Source organism: Rhinolophus sinicus, linkage group LG10, assembly GCF_036562045.2.
Source record: "Rhinolophus sinicus isolate RSC01 linkage group LG10, ASM3656204v1, whole genome shotgun sequence".
Taxonomy (NCBI): Eukaryota; Metazoa; Chordata; class Mammalia; order Chiroptera; family Rhinolophidae; genus Rhinolophus; species Rhinolophus sinicus.
The window spans coordinates 75,772,567-75,796,302 of NC_133759.1; the positions used below are offsets into that span (position 1 = coordinate 75,772,567).

Here is a 23,736-nt window from a genome sequence, read left to right on the forward strand (position 1 = left end):
CTGCCAATTAGATTGTCTTTTTCTTAGTGATTTGTACCACTTTTTTTTATATTCTGGATATTAATCCTATTCATGTACATTGCAAGTAGTTATTCCTAGTTAGTCATTTGTCCTTTAACTTTCTCTATTGTATTATTTGTGACTTAATTTTTAGGTAGGCAAATCTTTAGTCTTTTTATTTATGGCTTCTTGATTAGAAGGGCCTTCCCAGTCCTAAGATTATAAAATGTTTTCTTCTGATAGTTTTATTTAACTTTTAATCCTTCATTTGGAGTTTGAGGTTCGATAAAGGATAGTGATATAAATTTATTTTTTTCGTCTCTCCAACACTGTTAAAACCTTTCCTATTGATTTAAAATGTCATTTATAAACTGAAGTTCTGTATGTATTTGGTTTTATTTTGTTTTATTCCTGTCCCAGTACTGTGATTTTATTCTTCTGAAATACAAACTTTAGAGTCACCTTATGAATTTCATTTAAAAAAATGTTTTTAATCTTGTTGGGAGTTTTGTTTGGATTGCATTTACTTTATGGATTACTGAGGAAGATGGACATCTTTGCAATATTGTATCTCCCAATTTAGACCCTACAGTATGTCTCTCCCATTTAATCAGCTCTTTTTGTGCTATTGTCAAGCTTTGTAGCGTTTTCCTCTAGATCCTGTACCTATTAGATTCCTAGGTGTTTCATAGTTTTTTTTGCCATTGTCAATAGGGTCCTTTTTTCTATCATGTTTCCTATTGGATTTTGCTACTCGATAGTAAAACTATTAATTTTGTATGTTTATTTCTGACCACCTTATTAATCTTAATAGTTTTTCAGTTGATTTCTTAGGGTTTCTAAGTGTACAATTATATCACCTGCAGAAAGTTTTGGGATTTTTTTCTCCTCATTTATTCTTCAGTTCTTTTTATTATGTTACTGAATTGTTAGGGCTCTCCAGGACATTATTTTAGCATAGCTGTAATAAGAAGCCTCTCTCTCTTATTCTTAGCTTTCAGAGGAACACTTCTGTGTATTTTAATACTAAATTTGAAGCTGCTGTGGATATCAGATAGAGTGATTTTGTCATATTAAGAAAATTTACCTCTATTTTCTTTGAGGATTTTAATCAAAACTTAGTGTTATAATAAATACTTTTTGACAGCTATTGAGAAAATCAGTTTTTTTCTTTTAATCCATTAACGCAACAAATCATCTTCAACTTTTTTTCCTGTTGTATTATTCTTGCTTTCTTGGGATAAACACTACTTGGCCATGATATATTGTTTTTCATACCCTCACTAAATTTGACTTTATTTAGGATGTTTGTATCTATATTCATAAGCAAAATAGGCTTATACTTTTTTCTCCTTGTTTTCTCCTTGCTATGTAATACTTTATGTACTGGAGAGCTAAGTGTAACTTGAAGATTTGATAACATTTACTCATAAAACTATCTGAGCTTGGTGGCTTTAAAGATGGCATTCTGACTGCCTTTTTTTAATTCTCATATTCAAGGGCTATTAATATCCTCACCACTTTTCTCTGATCTAGAACAACTTGCCAACTTCGTCAAATCTCACTTTTCTTAATGGTAAAATGAAGATAACCAGACCTAACTCCCAGTATTGTCGTAAGGATTAAAGGAGATAATATGATTGTTTAGCATAATTGTGCCTCACATAAAGTAATCTCCTCAATAGTAACAACTATTATTATTGTTATTCCCTCAAGTGGATCAATGGAGTTACCCTAACCATCCCCTGCTGTTGCACTGTGGGGCTGTAAACTCAAACTAGACAGAGAGGATACAAAAGCTAACGGTTCAGCCAACAGTGCTAGGCATTGTCAACTATCTGATACACCCCTTGCTGACTGTAGATCTTTCTCAGGACTAAAGCTTTTTCCTGCAGTGCTGTCTCAGCAGCCCTACCCATGGGCTAGGATGCAACCCCTCTGTTGTACAGGGAGCCATGGCAGAGTGTGTTTGCAGCCTGGATGCCCGCACTCCACCTGGAGCTTGTTGGAAGTGTTTATGTTATTTATGGAAGATTTTTAACTGGAATGGAAAGATGACTATTTAAAAAAGTCATTTCCAAAATCAGGATTATAATGTATAAAGCTATGGATTACATGAACATTCTGAGGTTTTCTTCTTTCTTTTTTTAGCAAATACTTAGAAGTTTTGTCTCCACCCTTTAAAGGGAGTATAAAATGTTAGGCTGAGGTAGATGTATAAAGTAGAAAATGGAGACTTGTTGCATTCTCATCAACAAGCAAAATATGGTTTTTCCCAGTCTTTATTACTTCAGAATCCTTCATCTGATATTTAAAGTGTATTTATGTTGAGTCATTTCTTTCTCTTTTGCTGGTGAACCAGAAGATCACGAAATGATTATGAAGAGGCAGTAGCATTACGTTCAGTTTCTTTTTTTGTATATATCAGATAAGAGCTTGCAAATGGAAGTAAGGCCTCCTCACATCCTTTGTATGGTAGTGGCAGTGATGTTTTCCTCTTTGTCACTGGTGCAACATTTATTAGTTCATAAACCCACTTCCAAAGAACCTAAGGGCTTTTTGATGAAAGGTGACTGTAGTAAGAACAGTGTCAGATTTTGACAGGCTACTTTTGTTTTTTACAAACATTTCTTTTTAGTGTTCAGAAACTACTGTTTTTTCAACAGTGTTGCAGGGGGGCAGGGAGGGGTACACATATTTGGAGTTACGATTTCTCCATCTTCTAGGAAGGGAAAATAAAAGTTCTGAGTTTCAGTTCAGCTTAAGCCTCTAAATCACCCTCTCTGAATGAAAGCTTCTAGTGGATAAAAACCTCGCAGATCTGAGAACTGAAAGCAGCCTGAGAGGCTGGCTTTGGTAAACCTTGACAGTAACAGGAGCGGAAAAGGGCAGTTGCAAAGACTCTCCTATCTCCCCGTAGACTAAGGGACCCTGTACACCTCCCTTACTCCTTTAACTCACTCCCGTCCAGCAGCAGGTCTTCCTGTGTGACCTGTGGTCATCACTGGAAACAGTCCTTCCAATAAGGCTAAGAAAAAGTCTATAAAACTGCTTTCTGAAAATTTCACTCTGTTTAAGTATGTATTTAAGGGAGTGTTTGTCATATCATAGTAAACATAGAGAAGGCGGGGGACCCTGGAGCACTGGAAACATGCCTGGCAGTTTTCAGTACTAGCCAAGAAGCAAGGTTTGGGTCTTATTTTTTTCTAGCTCTTACTATAGCCTACTTTTATCACTGAAAATATTGGGGAAGTTATTTCATGAAATTGTTATGGTGTTACTTGCATTATTATTATATACATTATTATATACTTCATATATTGTAAATATATTCCTATTATACATAATAATACATTATCATATTATTCCATTAAAGTACCCATGGCTTTTTTTCCAGAGCAATAATGAAATTTCACAGTATGAAAATGGAAGAAATCAATAAAATCATTCGTGACCTTTGGCGCAGTACCTATCGCGGACAAGGTGATTAACTAATAAATAGGTGTATCACAAGTGCTCTTCCATAGCCCTGTCTCCAGCTCTTGCCCCGTCTTCTCATCATGCCAGGATTACCTCTAGGACCCCTTACGGAACATCTCTTTGAGGTTTTCTAAGAATTCTTATCTTGACAATATCTTATAGCAAGAAAAAATGCAAAAGTTTCTATTCTAGAGCCTTGACAGGACTTACATATTTGGCTACAGTGTACATTATATTTAGCTGGTGACATAATAGGTTCTGCTGAAGGGTAGATAGGGATAAGCCGAAATGCGATAAGAAGAAAACCATCAAGAGGAAACTCTTAATAGAGGAACTAAGTCAGAGAAGCAGAGCTGGGACTGATGGCTGGGGCATCTGGGTTGCTTCTGGCCCAGGAACCTTGTGACTCCTCAGCCAGAGAGAAAGGTTCCAAACAGCCAGGGTTTCCCCTGTAATGTCACGTCGCTCACACGTCGCTCCCAGGCTTATTTGATGTTTGCAAGTGACAAAAGGCTACAGAGTGTAAATTTGTCTGAAATCTTCTTTCATGTCAGATATCGAATATATAGAAATTCGGTCTGATGCCGATGAGAACGTATCAGCTTCTGATAAAAGGCGGAATTACAACTACCGAGTGGTGATGCTGAAGGGAGACACAGCATTGGATATGCGAGGACGATGCAGTGCCGGACAAAAGGCAGGTATCACAGGAACCTAGGGAGTCGCCTTTCCCCGGAGAATGGACAGAGACACAAATGTCAGGGTGGTGGAGGCACCCGAAGCTGCCCTTGAATGGCGGGAAGCTCCTTACAGCGCTCCTGGCTGCCATGTAAAGTAAACCAGGCTCGGCTACCCTCATTACACTCCCGCATTTCTAACTGCCTGCAACATTATGTAAAGTAGGCTCTTAGGAGAAGGGCCTGAAACATTCTCACAGGGTAGGCTCAATGAAGACCATTGTTTCACAGCACTCCTTATGAGAATAAGGTTACTATGTTATTGGTAGACACACCACTATTTTATATGCCAGCAAGAAAGAAAAAGCGCAATTGTGATTATAAGATGTGTCCTGATTTCAGAGAAGTCGGGGATGGGGGAGGGTCAGAATCAGTGGCATACAGTATTAGCAAACCAGATCCTAGGTTGAGCCAGATGAGGCATCACAGTGCATGAGAGAGTCTCACTGAGAAAGCAGCCCCGTTATAAGACTGAGAGCCCCCCCGCCCCCAGCCTAGCCTTTGGGCCTGCAGACCATCTAAAAGAAGAGTCTATTAGAGCCAGAAGCTGTGATACCCACAGAAGCCCCTGCCTCTCCCCCCCTCACACAGAGCCTCAGCTGCTGGGCCAGGCCACCTGGCTCTACGTGAGGCTCTGGGAAGAGAGCACAGGCTGCTGATGGAGCACAAAGCAAATCAGGAAGTTGTAGAGTCCGGAAAGGGGCCTGCCATCCTTGGGAACAAGGCTGAGTCCTTTCACTGTGCACAGGTTTGTACTCAGGATGTCACAGGTTCTTGAGCTTCCTCCTTTCAAATTAGAAGCAGATTATACTTGACATCTCTGGACCTTTGATTTTCTTAAAATTTTAAAATTCTAGAAATGGATGTTCACTTTATCTGAGGTCTTTTCATAATTTACTATTTTTACCCAAAGATAGTCCATGCATTTTGTCCATGCATGCAGTGTGTATTTTGTTGTCAGCCTAGACAGCTGATACCAATTTAAGGCATCTGCAGATTATTATCTTAAATCAGTCTGCAAAAAATGACAAATTTTTGACCTATAACCAGTATCTCCTACTTGCTTTGGTGATTTTTAGTGGTAATTGTGAATGAGAAAATATAGTTTGAAACATCTCTTTGTATTAAAAATACTTTCAAAAATAACTTCTGAACAAAAGATTTCCTGTAGCTACTCTAAATTATAAAAATTAATTTGCAGTAAATGCTTCTTTGGTGTTGGGGGAGCAGGCAGACAAATAGTTTGGTAGAAGTGGGCCAGGAGCGCCATTAGACTCCCTTCTGAGTGTGTGGGGGTGGGGGTGGCAGCAGTGGGGTTCAAATACAGGAAGGAAGGGCTGTCTGTAGGGCTAAGGGATGGTCCTGGCTTTTGCAACCTGCCAGCCTGCCCCAGGCATCAAAAGAAGCTGTAAACTGCTCTAAAACCACTAACTCACTCACTGATGCTCCTTCAGTCACAATTCAGGGGGAGGGGGAATTTACAGCTCACACAAAGGTAGTTTAGACTTCCTAGAATAGTTCTTCTCTCTTAATTCTGTGTCTCTCGTACCCTCAGATGGTTTCAGTTGGGTCAGAGGGGTTTAGTATTAGATTTCTATTAACCATGGAAGTGCCTCAGTTTCAGTTACTTGGATTTACTACAGGTGAGCTTAAATAAAGTCATAATTATGTGCTCTTGATACTTGACCCAGGAATTCATCCTCTCTCTCAAAATTATATACACCGACATTTGTGGGTTAGAGCATGATGTGGGTTAGGTGCCTCGTTTGGACCACAGAACGTAGAGATTTAAGGAAGTCTCTAAGAGAGAAAAGGTCTCTGAGGCTCTGAAAAATGTAATGTGTCCAAGTTTTCTAACAAATCCTATTACCAAGAAAATAGCCAGGTCGTGAATTTGTAAGATTGTTAATCTTATGCCATTATTAAAATTATTAGTTACAGATAAATGGTAATGCATTTCTGATTCACATGTGTGATTTCAAGTTTTGTTATAGCTCCTGTGATTTGTGGGGGGGGGGCGCCGAGGGGGGCAGTCAGCATTGCCTTTAGCATTTCACTTTATTGCAAATGATAGGCTGAGATTATGCACCTGATAGTTCACCTTCTGGAAGGGCATCAGAGCCTGGGCACAGTGCCAGCCTCTTCTAAGCAAAAGAGCAGTGATTTACCTAAGGTCAGTGACCCTGTGACCTTTCCCATCTAAAGAGATTAAGCCAGGTCTCTGTGCTTTGCTAAGGTGAGTGAGAAAAAGGTCTGTGCAGTGCCGCTCAGCTTCGGTGCTTTTTTCCAGGTATTAGCCTCGCTCATTATTCGCCTGGCTCTGGCTGAGACGTTCTGCTTGAACTGTGGAATCCTTGCTTTGGATGAGCCAACAACAAATCTCGATCGAGAAAACATTGAATCTCTTGCACATGCTCTGGTTGAGTAAGTTTCTCAAATGTGGGGATAGGTTATGATAGCTTTTAAAGTAAGATTAAGAGAGTTCTGTGATGAAACCCCTCTCTAAATGTGTTTTCCTTGGGAAAGGCTGGTTGGTGCCAGACCTTAGGCTTTACATTTTGATAGTAATTTGTCAGATTTTTAAAAAGAACGAGATGGTGAAAAGCAACTCCAGACACAGCTGCATCTGTCTCCCCAAGTGTGTTCATAGGAAACTCATGGTGATCATTTTCTGGCTGGGTTTGGCTTTCCTGTAAACCTACCAGAGGAACCCACATGTCATGTACAGGAGTTTGCGTGACCTGCTAAGCCACTGCTAAGTGGTGACAGTGGTTTTGGACTGTCTCCCCAGCTTTTCACATGCATCAAGCATCTGTGAGGAATGACAGACAGCTCTTACTCAAAAAGTGTATTAGTGGTTAAGTAGGCTCCAGAAAGAGTACACACCTCTTACCACATTCACCTGTGGTGGGGGCGGGCTCTAGGGATGGGCAGCCCTTCTTAAGGACTGTGCTGGGAAGGAAAGGCACTTCCCCAGAAGTAGAGAAGCTATTCCGGGTACTCCTAACTCCAGGTAGACTCCTTCTGGCAGACACAATGTTTCCTGTCTGACAGCCCGGATTGGGCCAGTAGGAGAATTGAGCGGCCACAGAGCCAACTTTCTCCAGCCATCGCCCAGTAACCAGCAAGTACGCGCTAGTGCTTTTGAAACCCAAGTGCATCCACCTTCAGGTAAGGGGTAAAGAAGTGGTTAATTAAAAGAAAAAGTCTTTCAGGTCTCAGTTTCATAGCTAGTTACCTCAGCATATAGGTAATAAGCACAAATATTCTCAGTACACCCACTCGGGCCCCCTGTGTGTCATACTAATGATGCATCTAGTGACTGGTGGTGGCAGAATTCTCAGTAGAGCCAGATCCTAAGAAGGCAGCATATGTTATTCCCCTTGCCTGTAGTCTGTCTTTTAACAACATTTTTATTTTCTTCCAGAGAAAACTAGTCACAGGTCAAGAAAACCCCAGGCAAAGGACTAAAGACTCCTAAAGTTGAACAGCATAGGTGTTAAGAAAAACTCAGTAAAACATTTCCACCTGCTGTAGTAAGAAAAACTGTGTTCTGGAACAAACTAGATCACATATTCTTACAAGTCCGTAAGCCAGACCTAGGTGAAGAATCAAGGCATGCATCCCCACTGTCTGGAGAGGAGGTGGGGCTCCATCCGACCTGCCTGGGCGGGGGCCTGGGTCGACCCTGCCCATCCCCCACTTCCTGCAGGGCTGTCAGAAGCCCTGACACACGGCACAGGAAAGGCCTGGTCGTCCCACACACACACGGTCATGTGTCTGACAAGGTTCTCAGTGGTTTATTCAAATTAAAGAAAGTTCTTTATGCTCTTTAGTAATTAATTGTTCTAAATATATTGTTTCAGGATAATAAAAAGTCGCTCACAACAACGTAACTTCCAGCTCCTGGTAATCACTCACGATGAAGATTTTGTGGAGCTCTTAGGGCGATCTGAATATATGGAGAAATTCTACAGGATTAAGAAGAACATTGATCAGTGCTCAGAGATTGTGAAATGCAGTGTTAGCTCCCTGGGATCTTATGTTCATTAAAAATAGTCAGTACTTAAACGCCTTAGAAACACAAGTCGTCAAGCAACTGCTTATTTCTGGTATCAACTAGTCAGTAAGAAAATATGTTCTTTAAAAGGAGCTTTGTATCTAGGTTTTGAATGTCTGAGAGGTTCTAAAATGATTAAAGTTGTTTCACATGAAATTTGGATGGATTCCGAACTCCCTCCCCTCGGAAGCCTCGCACAGGCCCTCAGCAGCACACTTGGCTTTGCTTCTCCCCTTCCCTCCCCAGCATCATGTATGATTCCCTGGGCCCTGCAGCGACTGCCTTGCACTTCTCAAAGCGCTGTTGAGAAGAGGTGCTTGCTGCCTTGACAATTCATGGGTTGGGCATAAAAATGAAAAAGCAGGGTTAAGTGTTACCACCTAATTTGTTTCTTTGGATACGGTTTTAAGAAACTGAGTTACCAGTGAGTATTAATATCTGGAGATGACCGTAAATGAGATGTTAATATATGGCTCTGCTCTTAACTTTATAAATCCAACCAAGTAACCTCCTTCTCTGGGCCTGTTTCCCCAACTAATATTTAAGTAGTTGAATGGGGCTCAGGATTTGACAGGAACCTTAAGTAAGCTGGGTCCATCTCCACTGTTTCCCTCTCCCCATATCTCTGTAGGTAGTCATCCAGACTGAGGGCTCTCTCTAGTGAGAGGACGTTCCCCACTGCACACATGCACCTTTGGAAAACTGACCACGAGCAAGGCCTCCCTTCACTTGGGGCCTGATCTGCTGTCATGAAGAAGTCTTTAACTCTTAAGTCTATCCTGTGCATTGTCTCAGGCTCACCGTCAACCCTGATTGCTCTCCAAATGTGCGTTCTAGGGGGGAAGGCAAGCAAGACTCCTTCACAAAGTCATGACCTCCTCCCAGTGGTGTCCAGCCAGATCTGGAAGTGTAGGCCTCTCATTTTCACTCCAGATGTCACTTCTAGCAAAAGCCCAATCACACGTTTTCTTAGAATTGCCAGCTGACATCTTGAAGCCTTTTACAAGCATTGCACACAGAATGCTACCAAGTAACACATTTTTGGATTAGACTTTGTGGAGTTTTATCTGTCAGTCATGTGGTACAGTTTTGTGCCATCAGCAGACGTAGTGAGGATATGGTCTAGACAGCCCTTCTCAGCCAGGGTCTAGAAGAGAGTTAAGCTCTAAGTCCTCACGTATCTGTGGCAGGCCGAATAATGGCTTCCGAAGATACCAAGGTCCTAATCCCTGGAACCTGTGAATGTTACCTTATATGGCAAAAGGGGCTTTGCAGATGTAATTAAAAGAATCTTAATATGACATCCTGATGGGCCCTAAATAGAATCACTAGTATCTTTATAAGGAGGACACAAAGAGAAACGACTACAGAAGAGGAGAAGGCACTGTGTTGACAGATGCAGAGACTGGAGTGATGTACTTTGAAGATGGAGAAAGGGCTATAAGCGACCACTAGAAGCTAAAAAAGGGAAAGAAACCAGTTCTCCCCTCAGAGCCTCTAAAGGGAACCAGCCCTGCTGACACCTTGACTTTTAACCCAGTAAAACTGACTTTGGACTTTGGGCCTCTATAACTATAAGAGAATAAATTTGTGTTGTTTTAAGCTGCTGAGTTTGTGGTAATCTGTACAGCAGCAGTAAGAAACTAATATAGTATCCTCATTATGTAATCCATTTCTATACTTCTAAAACACTAGTTACATACTGTCCTTGAGTGAATTGAAAAAAAGAGTTACTCAAATCATTCCCTGTGTTCTGTGGTTCACATGAAAAAGGCTGGTTGAAAAACCCTTACCCCATCCCTGGATGAAAGGGCCAAGCAGCATAGCCACCACTCCAACCAACTGCTTGCCCAAGGCTCCTTCTCATGACAGTGTTCAGTCATCCTAATTCACTTTTAAAAAGTAAAATTACCCATTATTTACTGATCTAGCATGATCTTGACAAAGGTACCACAAGAAAAAACAGTTCTCAGAGCTCAGATCCAGGAATTCATAAATTTAAGTACAAATCAATTCCAGTCATATTAAACACACCAAGAGTGCAAGAATATTTCAGAAAATGAGAAATTTGTTCATAAATCATCAACATCATAAAGCCAAAGGGGAAAAATTCTGATAGATGCCTAATACTGGCCATTATTTAATATCAACATCTAGCTTTAGCAAACTTAAGATATTTCAAAGAATATTTTCTTAATGTTATTTGCCATCAAATCAAAATTCAACTGTAAATAGCAAAAGATGAAACATTCCCATTAAATAATAAAACCAGATAGCTTCTATCAACAGGTTCTGAAAGCCATTGCAATAAGGAATGATGAAAAAAGGCAATACAAGATAAATATAATAGGCAATGAAATAGTTGTAAACCAAAATGGACTTGCCAATTTCGAGTCTGGTGTTCTCCTAAGCATGCAGTTACCTTTGCAGCCCTCCTGAGAGCACTGCTCTCTCTCCTGGTCTCCTTGTATCACTGGGCTTGGAGGTGGGGCAGGTGCCCTTACTTTTCATTGCTACTTCTAGATCATTCTTCTCCCCCTTTCCCATTTAAGCCCTGTCCTTCACACTTGGAATGAATAGGTATTACAGGATGGAGGTTAAGAATATGAGCCAGAATACTTGGACTCAAATCTTAGCACCACCACTCACTAGGTTTGGGATTAGGCAAGTCATTCATCCTCTTTTGCTTCTGTTTCCTTATCTGTAAAAGTAGGTAAAGTCGGTACCTATCTTGTAGGGTTACAAGGATTAAAAGACTATAAACTAAGAACTGTGTGGCACATAGTAAGTACCATGTGTTCAGGAAAAATTTCACCTTCAGTTTACTTTCTTGTTGCAGTTTGCTTCACTGCCCTTTCTTACTCATTGACAGTTTCAGCTCCCAGTTCACTGTCATCTCCAATACTAATTTCATAGTCATTGGTGATTTCAGTATCCAAATGATGATACAACTCCCTGGCCTCAGCTCCTCCTTCCTTCCTCCAATGAGAAGACTCTCACTCCATAGTCTTACTCCAGACCCCAGTCCTTTTAATAACAACAGCAACCTCCACAACCTCGATTTGAAGCATCTCATGCTCCAACAACGCCCTGGTACTTTACAGTTCACTCCTGGGGCCTCCAACCCCAGCAATTCTTTGAGCCCACCAGAATGTCGGTGCACTGATTCTACCACTTTTTTCAGTTCTTCACTTCCCTCTTGCCTTCTCTCCTTGTACACCTTAGACTCCATGGCCCATCAGGACATCACCGTCGTGCATAGACCCTCTCCTGTCTGGCCCCTCTTCTGTCCTCACACCGCCCTGACAACCCCCAGCCTTCTCCCTGCACATGCAGTTCCCTATGCTGGTTCCCCATCTCCCTAAATTTCTGAGGTTGCGGTGCTTTAGTGCTCAGTTTGAGTCTGCACCTCTGCTTCTCCACATTCCCTTGTTTGGTGGTCTCATCCAGACTCCTAGCCTTAAAATTATTATCTTAGTTTGGGTTCTCCCAGAGCAGAACCTGAAATAATGATTCAAGCGAAAGATCTTGATAAAGGTACCACGAGAAAAAACAGCAGACCAATTCTCAGAGCACAGTAGGAGACTGGAAATTATATAAGGAGACAGCCAATGAAGAGTGTTCTTTAGCCAGCTACCATAGTAGGTAATTGGGACTTAATCCCACAGGGAGACTCTGCGAAATTTGGTAAAATACATGCCTCAGAATTATCCCACCTAAGGCAAGAGAAGGGGGCTGTGTACATACTCTCAGCGGTCACTAACGGCTATGCAAGGTGTATTAGCTACCTGACAGCAACTTTAATAATCGCCTAGATGCTACTCCACAAGTAAGTTTCTAGTCCAGATCTCTTCTAAACTCCTGACTCACATTGAGCTGCATACCCAACATTTACTTCCACTTGAATTACTAATAGACATCCGAAACTTAAAATAACCAAAACCAGGCTTTCCCCCAGAACTTGCACCTCCCATAGGCTTTCAATTCATGGCAACTCCATTCTTTCAGTTGCTCAGGCAAAAATCTTGGCATCATTCTTCCATTTATCTCATATCCCACATCCAATCCATAGTTTAATGCTGTGGGTTCAAGTTTCAAAATAAATCCAGAATCTGACTGCTCTGGCCCAAACCACCATCATCTGTAACCCAAATAACCGGAGTAACCACCAAATGACTCTAACTGATTTGGTTCTGCCCCCCACAGTTCTCAACACAGCAGCTATCATCTTTTTGAAAGTAAATATTTCTCACAGGTGTGCGGGTTAGCAATTATGAAACCACTTTATATACCAAAATCAAACAAGCATATAGATAATAAGAACTGAATTTCTCAAAGATGTTTGCATATCTAGAATGGGAAAAGACTATAAAAAGAACCCTGTAGTGTTAGATTAAATCCAAAGTATCAGTGTGAATTTATGGTTTTGGTATATAAAAGATTTCTACTGCCATAAGGGAAGAGTAAGGACTGCCAATAATCGGCTCCATAAAAGCAATGAACCCTGGCAAACAAATTTTTTTAGAACTTTGGAAATTAACTAAAGGCTTGCAACAAGCCAAAAAGTGTTTATTCAAGGAAAACGGATGAATCAAGGTGAGAAAAGCCAGTGCATTTTAACTTGCCATAACCACATTCCCCTCTCCCTGTGTCTCTGCCAGCTTTAAAAACCAACATAATTACAGTACCTATGAAAAGCCAGCAGCCACTGGAGGAAGTAGAATGGATTTGGAGTGCCCCCAGATCTTCAGCCCAAGAGAACTGCTGCTCTTCGATGCGTCTGGCAGCTCACTGAAACTCTTCATCCTTAGTGCCTGTCTTTATTAGAGCTGACGCAAGCTCACTCCACCAACAGCCCTACCTGCTATAGGCAATCAATGGTAATTGGTTAATGCTGCAACTGCCAGAGGCAGCATTACTAGTTGGGGCCAACAAGAGAGTAAGAAAAAAAAGGAAAAATAAGGAATGAGATGTCCATGGGGGCTTTGACAAGCTTGAACATATTCCTGGGAATCCAGAAGTTCATGTGTGTGTCAGAGCTTTGTGTATTTTCAGGAAAGACCTGAGAAGGCCCAACACTTTGACCTCTGGCTGACCTTGAAATTTGACTCATGCAAGAAGTGAAGGCTAAGGCACAGTTGTAAATTGCTGAAGCATTGAAAACATGACCAAAAAACAATCTCAATCTCTCTCTCTCTCTTTCTGTCTCTCTCTGTCTCTCTTTCTGTCTCTCTCTCTCTCTCACACATACACACAGACACACACACACACATTCTCATACACACAGCTCTTCAACAAAGGCTTAAAAACTTATTAGTTCAAGGCATCAAAAGAAATCTCTGTCCAATCATTAACTTACCACTGAGCTAACTAGGTAGAGACTTCAGTGACCACATATGACAAAGAATACTGCTTTACATAATTAGTCCAGAAAGTCACCAAATAGCAATAACAACAAACAGCAACAAGTACAAACCCTGGGGAGGGGGATAATCCGATTTTCAGAGTTGACACATTATGTCCAGTTTTCAACAAAAAATAAGATATGCAAAGAAACTGAACTATATGGCCCATACACAGTCTAAAAAAGCAGTCAATAGAAACTGTCCCTGAGGAAGCCCTCATAGACTTAAGTCAGTATAAATATGTTCAAGGAACTAAAGGAAACCATGTCTAAAGAACTAAATGGAAGTATGAGAATGATGTCTTACCAAACAGAGACTATCTTTAAGGAGATAGAAATTACATTTTTAAAAAGAGAACCAAATAGAAATTAGGGAGTTGAATACAATAACTGAAATAAAAATTCACTGGAGGAGCTCAACAGTGAATTTGAACTGACAGAAGAAAAAAAAATGAACTTGAAAACAGCTCAATTGAGATGATCCAGTGTGAAAGAAAAAAGAATGAACAAAAGTGAACAGAGTTTTAGAGACCTGTGAGACACTGTCAAGCATATCAACATACCCACTTGTACCAAGCGCAATAAGAATCACAGAGGAGCAGAGAGAAATGGTAGAAAATGCATTTGAAATACTAGTGGCCAAAATTTGTTTTTCAAACTTTATGAAAAAATACTAATTTTCATAGAAACTGAGCAAACTCCAAGTAGGATAAACTCAAAGAAATTTGCACTTATATGTGTCACAGTCAAACTCAAAAACAAGGACAAAGATAATCTTGGAAGTGGCAAGAGAAAGAAGTGAAGAAACCTCAATAAAATTAACAGGTACTTCTCCTTAGAAACAATTGACACCAGAAGGCAGGGGCTGGCATACAAAAATGCTGAATGAAAAGGACTAAGAGAATTCTATATGCAGTAAAACTATCCTCAAACAGAAGAAATTAAGACATTTGCAGATAAACAAAAACTGACATGATTTGTATCCAGCAAACTAGTCCTACAATACTAAAAAGAGAATCCTTTAAGCTGAAATGAAACTAGCCTTAGTCCACATGAAGAAATAAAGCGCTCCAGTAAAGGTAAATACATAGGTAAAATAAAAGTATAAATGCATTTTGGTTTTTAATTCTGTTCTATCTGATTTAAAACATAACTGCATTAAGAAGTAATTTAAACACTATTGACGGGTTTATAATGTATAAAGATATAACTTATATGACAGCAGTACAAATGAGGGGAACAGATCTATATCTATCTATACTTAATTATATAGTTACCTGCCTCCACTCACTAGAATGTATCTTTAAGAGGTGAGGACTGTGCCGTTTTGTGTAGTGTCTGGCACACAGGAAGCACTTAATAAATATATTTACTGAATGAATGAATGAACTTGTAATTGTTCTGTGAATTCTTTGTAATCATTTCTTTAAAACATGTCTCCCACAGTAGGCTGAATATTTGCAAAGGCAAAGATTTCCCTTTTAGTTTGGGAGTAAACTCCTTATCATATACATATCCCCCAAGTAGAATGACAGATATTACAGGGATTATTATCTCTCTGGTAGCTGGGATTTTGGGGGGATTTTTCTTTCTTTGCATATCTGAACTTTACACAATAACATTTTTGTATAATTTTTAATACAGTATATTAACATTGGAGAATGCCCCTCTATATGTTAAGTGAAAAAGACAGTAAATTTATATAATATATTATCCCAGTTTTGTAACAGAATATGAATGTGCATAGAAAGAGAGCTATTAGGAGATACTGGGGTTTATCAGTGCCAAGTAAAAGGGGTGTGAGATTAGTGTTTGCTTTTCATTGCTTGTGTCTTTCTTAAATTCTCTACACTAAAAATATATTCCAAGCCAAAACAGTGGAGTGAACACAAAATTCCACCTGATAATCTAAAATGACAGTAACAGAATTTTTTAAAGGTATAAACCCACCAAAATGCCACCAAAAGGGGCAATATCAACAACATATTGAAAGGTGGAAAGCAGATTGACAGCAGGCAGACTACTTGGCTGCACCAAGAAAACCGAATCCTAAACTAGCTACAGAGAAGACCTGCTCTGATGCACATATTCCCCCAAATGCTCAGGAATTGGCAGAAGATCAAGTACCTCTGGATGGGGAATGGTGAAAATAAGTCAAAACTTGGTTTAAGAAGCAGTTAGATCCCAATTTCTACTTTTCAAAGTTGAGTGACCCGACTCCAGCAGAAGATGGAAGCATTTTTTCTCAGGAGAGTGTATCTGGACCAAGAAACACTAGGCAGTTGAGAGTGGCCTAGCTGTGCTGAAATCAGGGTGCTAAGTGAACAACAGATGCTAAGATCCCCATGCTCAGCTCTCTACCTGCCCTTGGCTGCCAAAGTGCTGGCAGCCAGGCTGAAGAGAGGGAGAATCTTTTCTAGGGAAGCTGCTCTGGCTGCCAAAAATGACCTAAAGAAGCTGCCATGGGAGGGCCCCCAATGTAACAACCAGCCCAATGGCTGGTTGTTTGAAATTACCCTTCAAAACTGAAGGAGAAATAGACTTCTCAGACAAACAAAACTTGAGGGGATCTGTGCTAATAGACTTGCCTTGCAAGAAATGGTATAAGAAATTCTTTAGAGAGAAGAAAAATTATGAAACTTAGATCTACATAAAGAAAAGAAGAGCATCAGAGAAGGAATAAGTGAAGGTAAAATAAAAACATTTTTCATATTCTTAATTGAGCTAACATAACAATTTGTTTAAAATAGTAATACTGTGGGGCCGGCCGGTGGCTCAGGCGGTTAGAGCTCCATGCTCCTAACTCCGAAGGCTGCCGGTTCGATTCCCACATGGGCCAGTGGGCTCTCAACCACAAGGCTGCCAGTTCAATCCCTCGAGTCCCACAAGGGATGGTGGGCTCTGCCCCCTGCAACTAAAATTGAACACGACACCTTGAGCTGAGCTGCCGCTGAGCTCCTGGATGGCTCAGTTGGTTGGAGCGTGTCCTCTCAACCACAAGGTTGCCGGTTCAACTCCCGCAAGGGATGGTGGGCTGTGCCCCCTGCAACTAGCAACGGCAACTGGACCTGGAGCTGAGCTGCACCCTCCACAACTAAGACTGAAAGAACAACAACTTGAAGCTGAACAGAACCCTCCACAACTAAGATTGAAAGGACAACAACTTGACTTGGAGAAAAGTCCTGGAAGTGCACACTGTTCTCCAATAAAGTCCTGTTCCCCTTCCCCAGTAAAATCTAAAAAAAAAAAAAAATAGTAATACTGTGTTTCCCTGAAAATAAGACCTAGCCGAACCATCAGCTCTAATGTGTCTTTTGGAGTAAAAATTAATATTAGACCCGGTCTTATTTTACTATAATATAAGACCGGGTCTTATAATATATAATATAGTATAATATAATATAGTATCGGGTCTTACATTAATTTTTGCTCCAAAAGACACATTAAAGCTAGGTCTTATTTTCGGGGAAACATGGTAGCAACAATGTATCTGATTGTGTATGCTTTTATATAAACATATATACATATACACATAACATATATTAGCATACATGCTTATTTTTATATATGTATGAATGACAATAAGGAACAGGTTTGGAAGGGAGGAATTAGGATTACTTTGTTATTATATACTACCCATGAAGTTTATTTTAAAATGAACTTGGATTAGTTGCAAATGTATATTGCCAACTCTAGGGTAACCCCCCAAAAAAGTAAGAAGTATAATTAATATACTAATCAAGGAAAGAAAATTAAATCATACAAAGTGCTCAATTAAAACCAAAAAAGGCAGAAAAAAGTGGAAGACAAAAATAGGAACAAAGAACCAGGGCAACAAATAGAAAACAGTGACAATTATGGTAGGTATTGATTATATCAATAATCACTTTGAACATCATGGCCTAAATGCACCAATTAATTACAGATTGTCACAGTGGGTCAAAAAATGAGACCCAACTATAAACCCACCTTAAATATAAAGACATATACAATAAAAGTAAATGGTGGAGGAAGATCTACCATGATAACACTAATCAAAAGAAAGCAGGAGTAGCTATATTAATAATGATGTTAAGTTTAGACAACATACTTTCAGACAAATGGAAGTTATCAGGGATAAAAAGGGGCATTATATAATGATAAAGGAGTTAGTTTTCCAAAAAGAACAATCCTTAACATGTATGCCTCTAACAACACAGTGTCAGTTTTGAATGAGGCAAAAATGGATAGAACTGCAAAGAGAAATAGATGAATCCATTATTATAGTTGATGAATCCATTATTATAGTTGGAGACTTCAACATCCCTCTATCAGAAATGGATACATCCAGCAGGCAGAAAATCAGTATGGATGTAGTTGAATTTAACAGCACCATCAATCAACTGGATACAGTGAACATCTATTGACTTATTTCATCCAACAACCGAAAAAGGCAGAAATACACACATTCTTCTCAAGCTCACACAGAAAGTTCACCAAGATGGATCACCATTTTGGGCCATAAAACATACCTTAACACATTTAGAAGAATAGAAATCACACAATGTCTGCTTTCAGACAACAGTGGAATTAAACTAGAGACCAGTAAAAGAAAGATAGCTGGAAAATCCCCAAATATGTGGAGATTGATAAAATCTATCTCCCCTTCATGATAAAAACAAAACAAAACAAAAAAAAAACTCTCAGTAAACTAAAAATATAGGGGAGCTTCCTTAACTTGATAAAGAATATTTAAAAAAAGCCTACAGCTAGGGGCGGCTAGATGGCTCAGTTGATTAGAGCGTGAGCTCTCAACAACAAGGTTGCTGGTTCGATTCCCGCATGGGTCAATGAGTTGCACCCTCCACAACTAGATTGAAGACAATGAGCTGCAGCTGAGCTTCCAGAGGGGCAGCCAGGTGGCTCAGTTGGTTAGAGCATGAGCTCTCGACAACAAGGTTGCTGGTTCAATTCCTGCATGGGATGGTGGGCTGCACCCCCTGCAACTAAAAATTAAGAACGGCAACTGGACTTGGAGCTGAGCTGCGCCCTCTACTACTAGATTGAAGAACGACTTGGAGCTGATGGGCCCTGGAGAAACACACTGTTCCCCAATAAAATTTTAAAAAAAATTTTTTTCTTAAAAAAAAACAACCTACAGCTAACATCACACTTCATGGTGAGAAATTCAAAGCTTTCCCACAAATATCAGAACAAGGCACTCTTACCACTGCTTTTCAACATTGTACTGAAAGTCTTAGCTAATGTGATAAGAAAAGAAAAGAAAAGAAAAGGTATTCAGATTAGGAATGAAGAAATAAAACTGTCTTTGTTCACAGATAACATGGTTATTTAAGTTGAAAATCCAAAAGAATCAATAAAACATTCCTAGAATTAATAAGCTATTATAGCAGGGTTGCAGAATATAAGGTTAATACACAAAAGTCAATCACTTTCCCATATACCAACAATGAATAAGTGAAATTTGAAATTAAAAACAATACTATTTACATTAGCACCCCCAAAAATTAAATACTTAGGTATAAATCTAACAAGATATGTATAAGGTCCATATGAGGAAAACTACAAAACTCTCATAGAAATCCAAGAACTAAATAAATGGACAGATAGTCCATTGTTCATGGATAGGAAGACTTACTATTGTTGACATATCAGTTGTTCCTAACTTGATATATGATTCAATGCAATTCCAGTCAAATTCCCAGCAAGTTATTTTATGGATATCAACAAACTGATTCTAAAGTTTATATGGACAGGCAAAAGAACAGCCAACACAATATTAAAGAAGCACAAAGTTGGAGGTCTGACACTACCTTACATCAAGACTTACTATAAAGCTACAGTAATCAGATAGTGTGGTACTGAAAAATGAATAGACAAATAGATCAATGGAACAGAATAGAGAGCTCAGAAAGAGACCTACGTAAATAGAGTCAACTGATCTTTAACAGAGCAGCAAAGACAACACAATGGAGCAAAGATAATCTTTTCAACGAATAGTACTGGAACAACTGGACATCCACGTGCAAAAAATAATCTAGACACAGACCTTACACCCTTCAAGAAAAGTAACTCGAATCACAGACCTAAGTGTAAAATACAAAACTATAAAACTCCTAGAAGATAACATAGGAAAATGTAGGTGACTTTGGGTTTGGCAATGACTTTTTACATGCAACACCAGGAGCACGATCCATGAAATAACAAGTTGGATTTCATTAAAATTTTTAAAATTCTCTTCAAAAGACACTGTCAAGAGAATAAAGATAAGCCACAGACTGGGAAAAATACTTGGAAAAGACATTATCAGATAAAGGACTGTTTTCCGAAATACACAAATAACACTTAAAACTCAACAAGAAAACAGCCCACATTTACAAAGGGCCAAAGACCTTAACAGACACATCACCAAAAAAGATATACAGATGGCAAGTAAGCACATGAAAAGCTGCTCAGAAATGGAAATTAAAACAAGAATGAAATACCTATTTGAGTGGTCAAAATCCACTCAAATCCAAAACAGTGACAACACTAAATGCTCATGAGAATGTAGAGCAACAGGAAGTCTCATCCACTGCTGGTAGGAATGCAAAATTGGGACAGCCACGTTGGAAGACAGTTTGACAGTTTCTTACAAAACTAAACATACTCTTACCATATGATCCAGTAATCATACTGCTTGGTGTTTATGCAAATGAACTGAATACTTCTATCCACACAAAATCTGCATATGGATGTTTATAGCACTTTATTCACAATTGTCAATAGATGGAAGCAATCAAGATGTCCTTCAGTAGGTGAATGAATAAATATCGTGATACGTCCAGACAATGAAATATTATTCAGTGCTAAAAAGAAATGAGCTATCAAGCCATGAAAAGACATAGAAGAAAATTAAATGCATATTACTAAGTAGAAAAAGCCAATCTGAAAAGGCTACATACTGTATGATTCCAACTATATGACATTCTGGAAAAGGCAGACAGTAAACAGATGGAGACAGTAAACAGATCAGAGGTTGTCTGGGATTAGGGAGGAGGGAGCAATGAAAAGGTGGAGCACAGAGGGTTTTTAGGGCAGTGAGACTACTCTGTATGATAACAGAACGGTGGCTATGGCGTTTGTTAAAACCCATAGGCTACAACACCAAGAGTGAACCCTAATGGGAACTATGGACTCTGGGTGATAATGATGTGTCAGTGTAGGTTCATCAGTTGTAACAAATGGACCACTCTGGTGGGGGACGCTGATAATGGGGGAGGCTGTGCGTACATGCGGGCCTGGAGCATATGGGAACTCTCTGTAATTTTTCCTCAATTTTGGCGTGAATCCAAAACTGCTATAAATAAATAAATAAAACCTAGTTTTAAAAAAAGCAATGGCTTACAAAATTTAATAAATGGTAACAGAAATTTTTATTTTTCAAAAAACAGTTTCCCAGAATATAACATGTTTTCAGTTTAAAAGGTCCCACTGTGTTTGTGTCATCATAGATGAAAACAGAACTATAGTAAGGTACATCACTGTAAAATTTGGAACATTGGGACTAGGAAAATTTCCTACAAATTTCTAGAGAGAGTTAGAAAAGATCTGGATTCAAAAAAGCGTTTGGACATCCACACAGCAGTACTGGAAGACAGGAGGCCATAGCAGGCAGTCAAGATTCTGAAAGGAAATTATTTCCTGCCTGAAATTCTGTGTTTATTAGGATGTGTCCCCCCAAGAAAGACGAAGACCTGGGATGCAAGTAATAGAAGAATCACACAGGACAGAGGCAAAGGGAATTCCAGGGCAATGGTGGCAGGAGACTTCAGGGTGACAGCTGTGTAGAAGGGTCAGGGGCAGCTGTCCATTCAGAGCATGTCAGCAGGCTCCAGGGAAGACTTTGTTGGGAAGATGAAATTGTGAGAATAACTGATTTACCCAAATCTCTTGAGAGGAGATTTATATAAGTGGCGTAGAATTTAGGGTTAAATCACTGAGATGAACACAAAAACTAAGCAAATGGAAAAACAAGACAATTATTAAATCCAGAGGAAAATAGTTTTGATGGAAAAGAAAAATTATCGTAGTTAACCATATTTCAGCTGTGAGTATATTCATATAATTATATAAATGGTAAACAGGGCATTTAACCCAAATTATGATCTACGTATATTGTTAGGATGGTATAAAGAAGGATGCAGATGGAAGGAGAACGGGGAAGACTCAGGAGACGTACATATTCATCGTAGACCACAGGTAATGGCTACACCTGAAAAGCCAAGAAATTTTGAAACGTGGAGGAGATAAACATCAAAAGAAACAGTTAAAATCATGATTCCTCTGGAGAAGAGGTTGGGGGGCGTTGCTTGTCAACAACTGAAATGTGAGATTTTACCCTACTCACAAGTTAGTCCGTCAGTTTCATGGTTGTTGGCAGAAGAGACAAAGAACAGTTTATTACGCACAGTAGTGGCATTTTTAATTTTGTTCCCCGAACCCCACTTCTCACGGAGTGATGCCAAGAGAGCCAGATGGAACCTGCACACGCAGTGGACTGACTGCCTTGCAGGAGCAGAAGCCCGAGCTCAGGGAACCTGAATGTTTACTAATGGTCAGTAAATCAGCCTGCCTTTTGCTTCAGAGGAAGACGTTCTCTTCCCAGGCCATTTGTTATACAAACATCCTTAAAAAGACGGTAGGGAACAAAGTATGGCAGCCAGTGTGCCTCACCCACAAGACGTGCAGAAATGCAACAGACCAGGGAGAACTGATTTTCAAAACTGCTGTTTTTCATTAACCGCCTGAATTATTTGATTTAAAATTTTTACATGCATGTATAACTTCCATAAAACTAAAACTGTAATAAGTTAGATGTTTAACATTATTAAAAACAACTCGCCCAGCCTTCACTCCTACTGACTGGACATTTTTTCTTTCCAACCCAGACCCAAGGTCGGAAAAAATTGGAGAAGGAAGGTTTCCGAAACTTTGCGCAGGGCGGGCTCGTTGGAAGGAAGGGCGGTCTCAGCCCCAGAGACCCCTCCCTGGGACGGCGCGGCGGCGCGAGCCGGGCTCCTCCTGAGCGCCGGGTGTACACTTGCCAGACCCGACCCGGGAGCCCACGCCGCGGGCTGTCGGGGGGTGCGAGCCACGGGTGTCAAGTGCCCGGAGCAGCCCTTCTGTGGTTTGTGTTGATTACAATTATCGGGTGTGAATGGCGCCCCGCAGAAAATCAAGAAATAGCAACATAGACCAGTTGACACGGACAGCCAGTCTCGTCCCACGGCTGAGGACCAGAAGGGTCTCCGGAGCCGCGGCCGATGGCGCGGCCCGGACGCCCTCGGTGGCAGGGCAGGAGGAGGGGCGGGCAGCTGGGCCGCGTCCCTCCGCAGGGTCCTCGGCCCCAAGGGGATCCTGGGCCAGGTGCCGGCAGCGGGACGTACTCGCCACCGCCTCGCCAGTGCGCTCTGGGCGCCGTGGGGCCCGCGCGTCCAGCCCGGCGGGTTCTACCTGGCCTTCGACCTTCGTGGACCAGAGGCAGGGTCCGGCGCAGCGCAGCTTCGCCAAGAAGCGGGTCTGCGCCCTCACCCCTCCCTCCCGCACCGGCCCCCGCCCGAGGCCGCCGAGGAGGGCTGGGCTGCACGGAGCCGGCGTATCGGCCCCATCTCGCAATTACATAAGGCCGCGCCCCTATCTCCACAGGGCATCACCGCGGCCGCCGGGCCAGCGCGCCTTCTCCCACGCGCGGGGGTGCACCTCCCACCGCTCCCCGCCTGGGTTTTGCTGGTCCTGGCGAGTGGGGAGGCGTTGACTCATCCTAATGCAGGGCTCTGGGACTTGCACAGCCCACGGTGGTTCCCCACTTCTTTCCCCATCACAGAGACCCCATGCGAGATGCCACTGGCCTTATTCTACAGATGAGGAAACTGAGGCCCACAGAAGGCTCACACAGACAGGTGGCAGCACTCCGGGCACTGGAGGGCCACGCGGGTCCAGGGCTGGCTTCCATAGTCAGGGCCTGCAATTGGGTGGGCAGCTTGGGGTTTGGACAAGAGAGGGTGGGCATCATG

The 23,736-nt window shown here is 40.9% G+C and overlaps 1 protein-coding gene across 3 annotated transcripts in view; it reads left to right on the plus strand.

Annotated features, from left to right (window-relative positions):
* RAD50 (RAD50 double strand break repair protein) overlaps positions 1-15,070 on the plus strand; it is a 97,209-nt gene extending 82,139 nt beyond the window's left edge. Inside the window, exons 22-25 of one of the 3 annotated variants that reach the window (XM_074313488.1) lie at positions 3,398-3,483; positions 4,035-4,177; positions 6,508-6,641; positions 7,231-8,226. In XM_074313488.1, the coding sequence (XP_074169589.1) occupies positions 3,398-3,483; positions 4,035-4,177; positions 6,508-6,641; positions 7,231-7,234 (367 nt within the window). In that variant the 3' untranslated portion in view covers positions 7,235-8,226. Of the gene's footprint in view, positions 1-3,397; positions 3,484-4,034; positions 4,178-6,507; positions 6,643-7,230 lie in introns of those variants that run through there. The other 2 variants (XM_019756106.2, XR_012489778.1) reach the window with 2 other exon arrangements.
* The last annotated feature ends 8,666 nt before the right edge of the window (positions 15,071-23,736 follow it).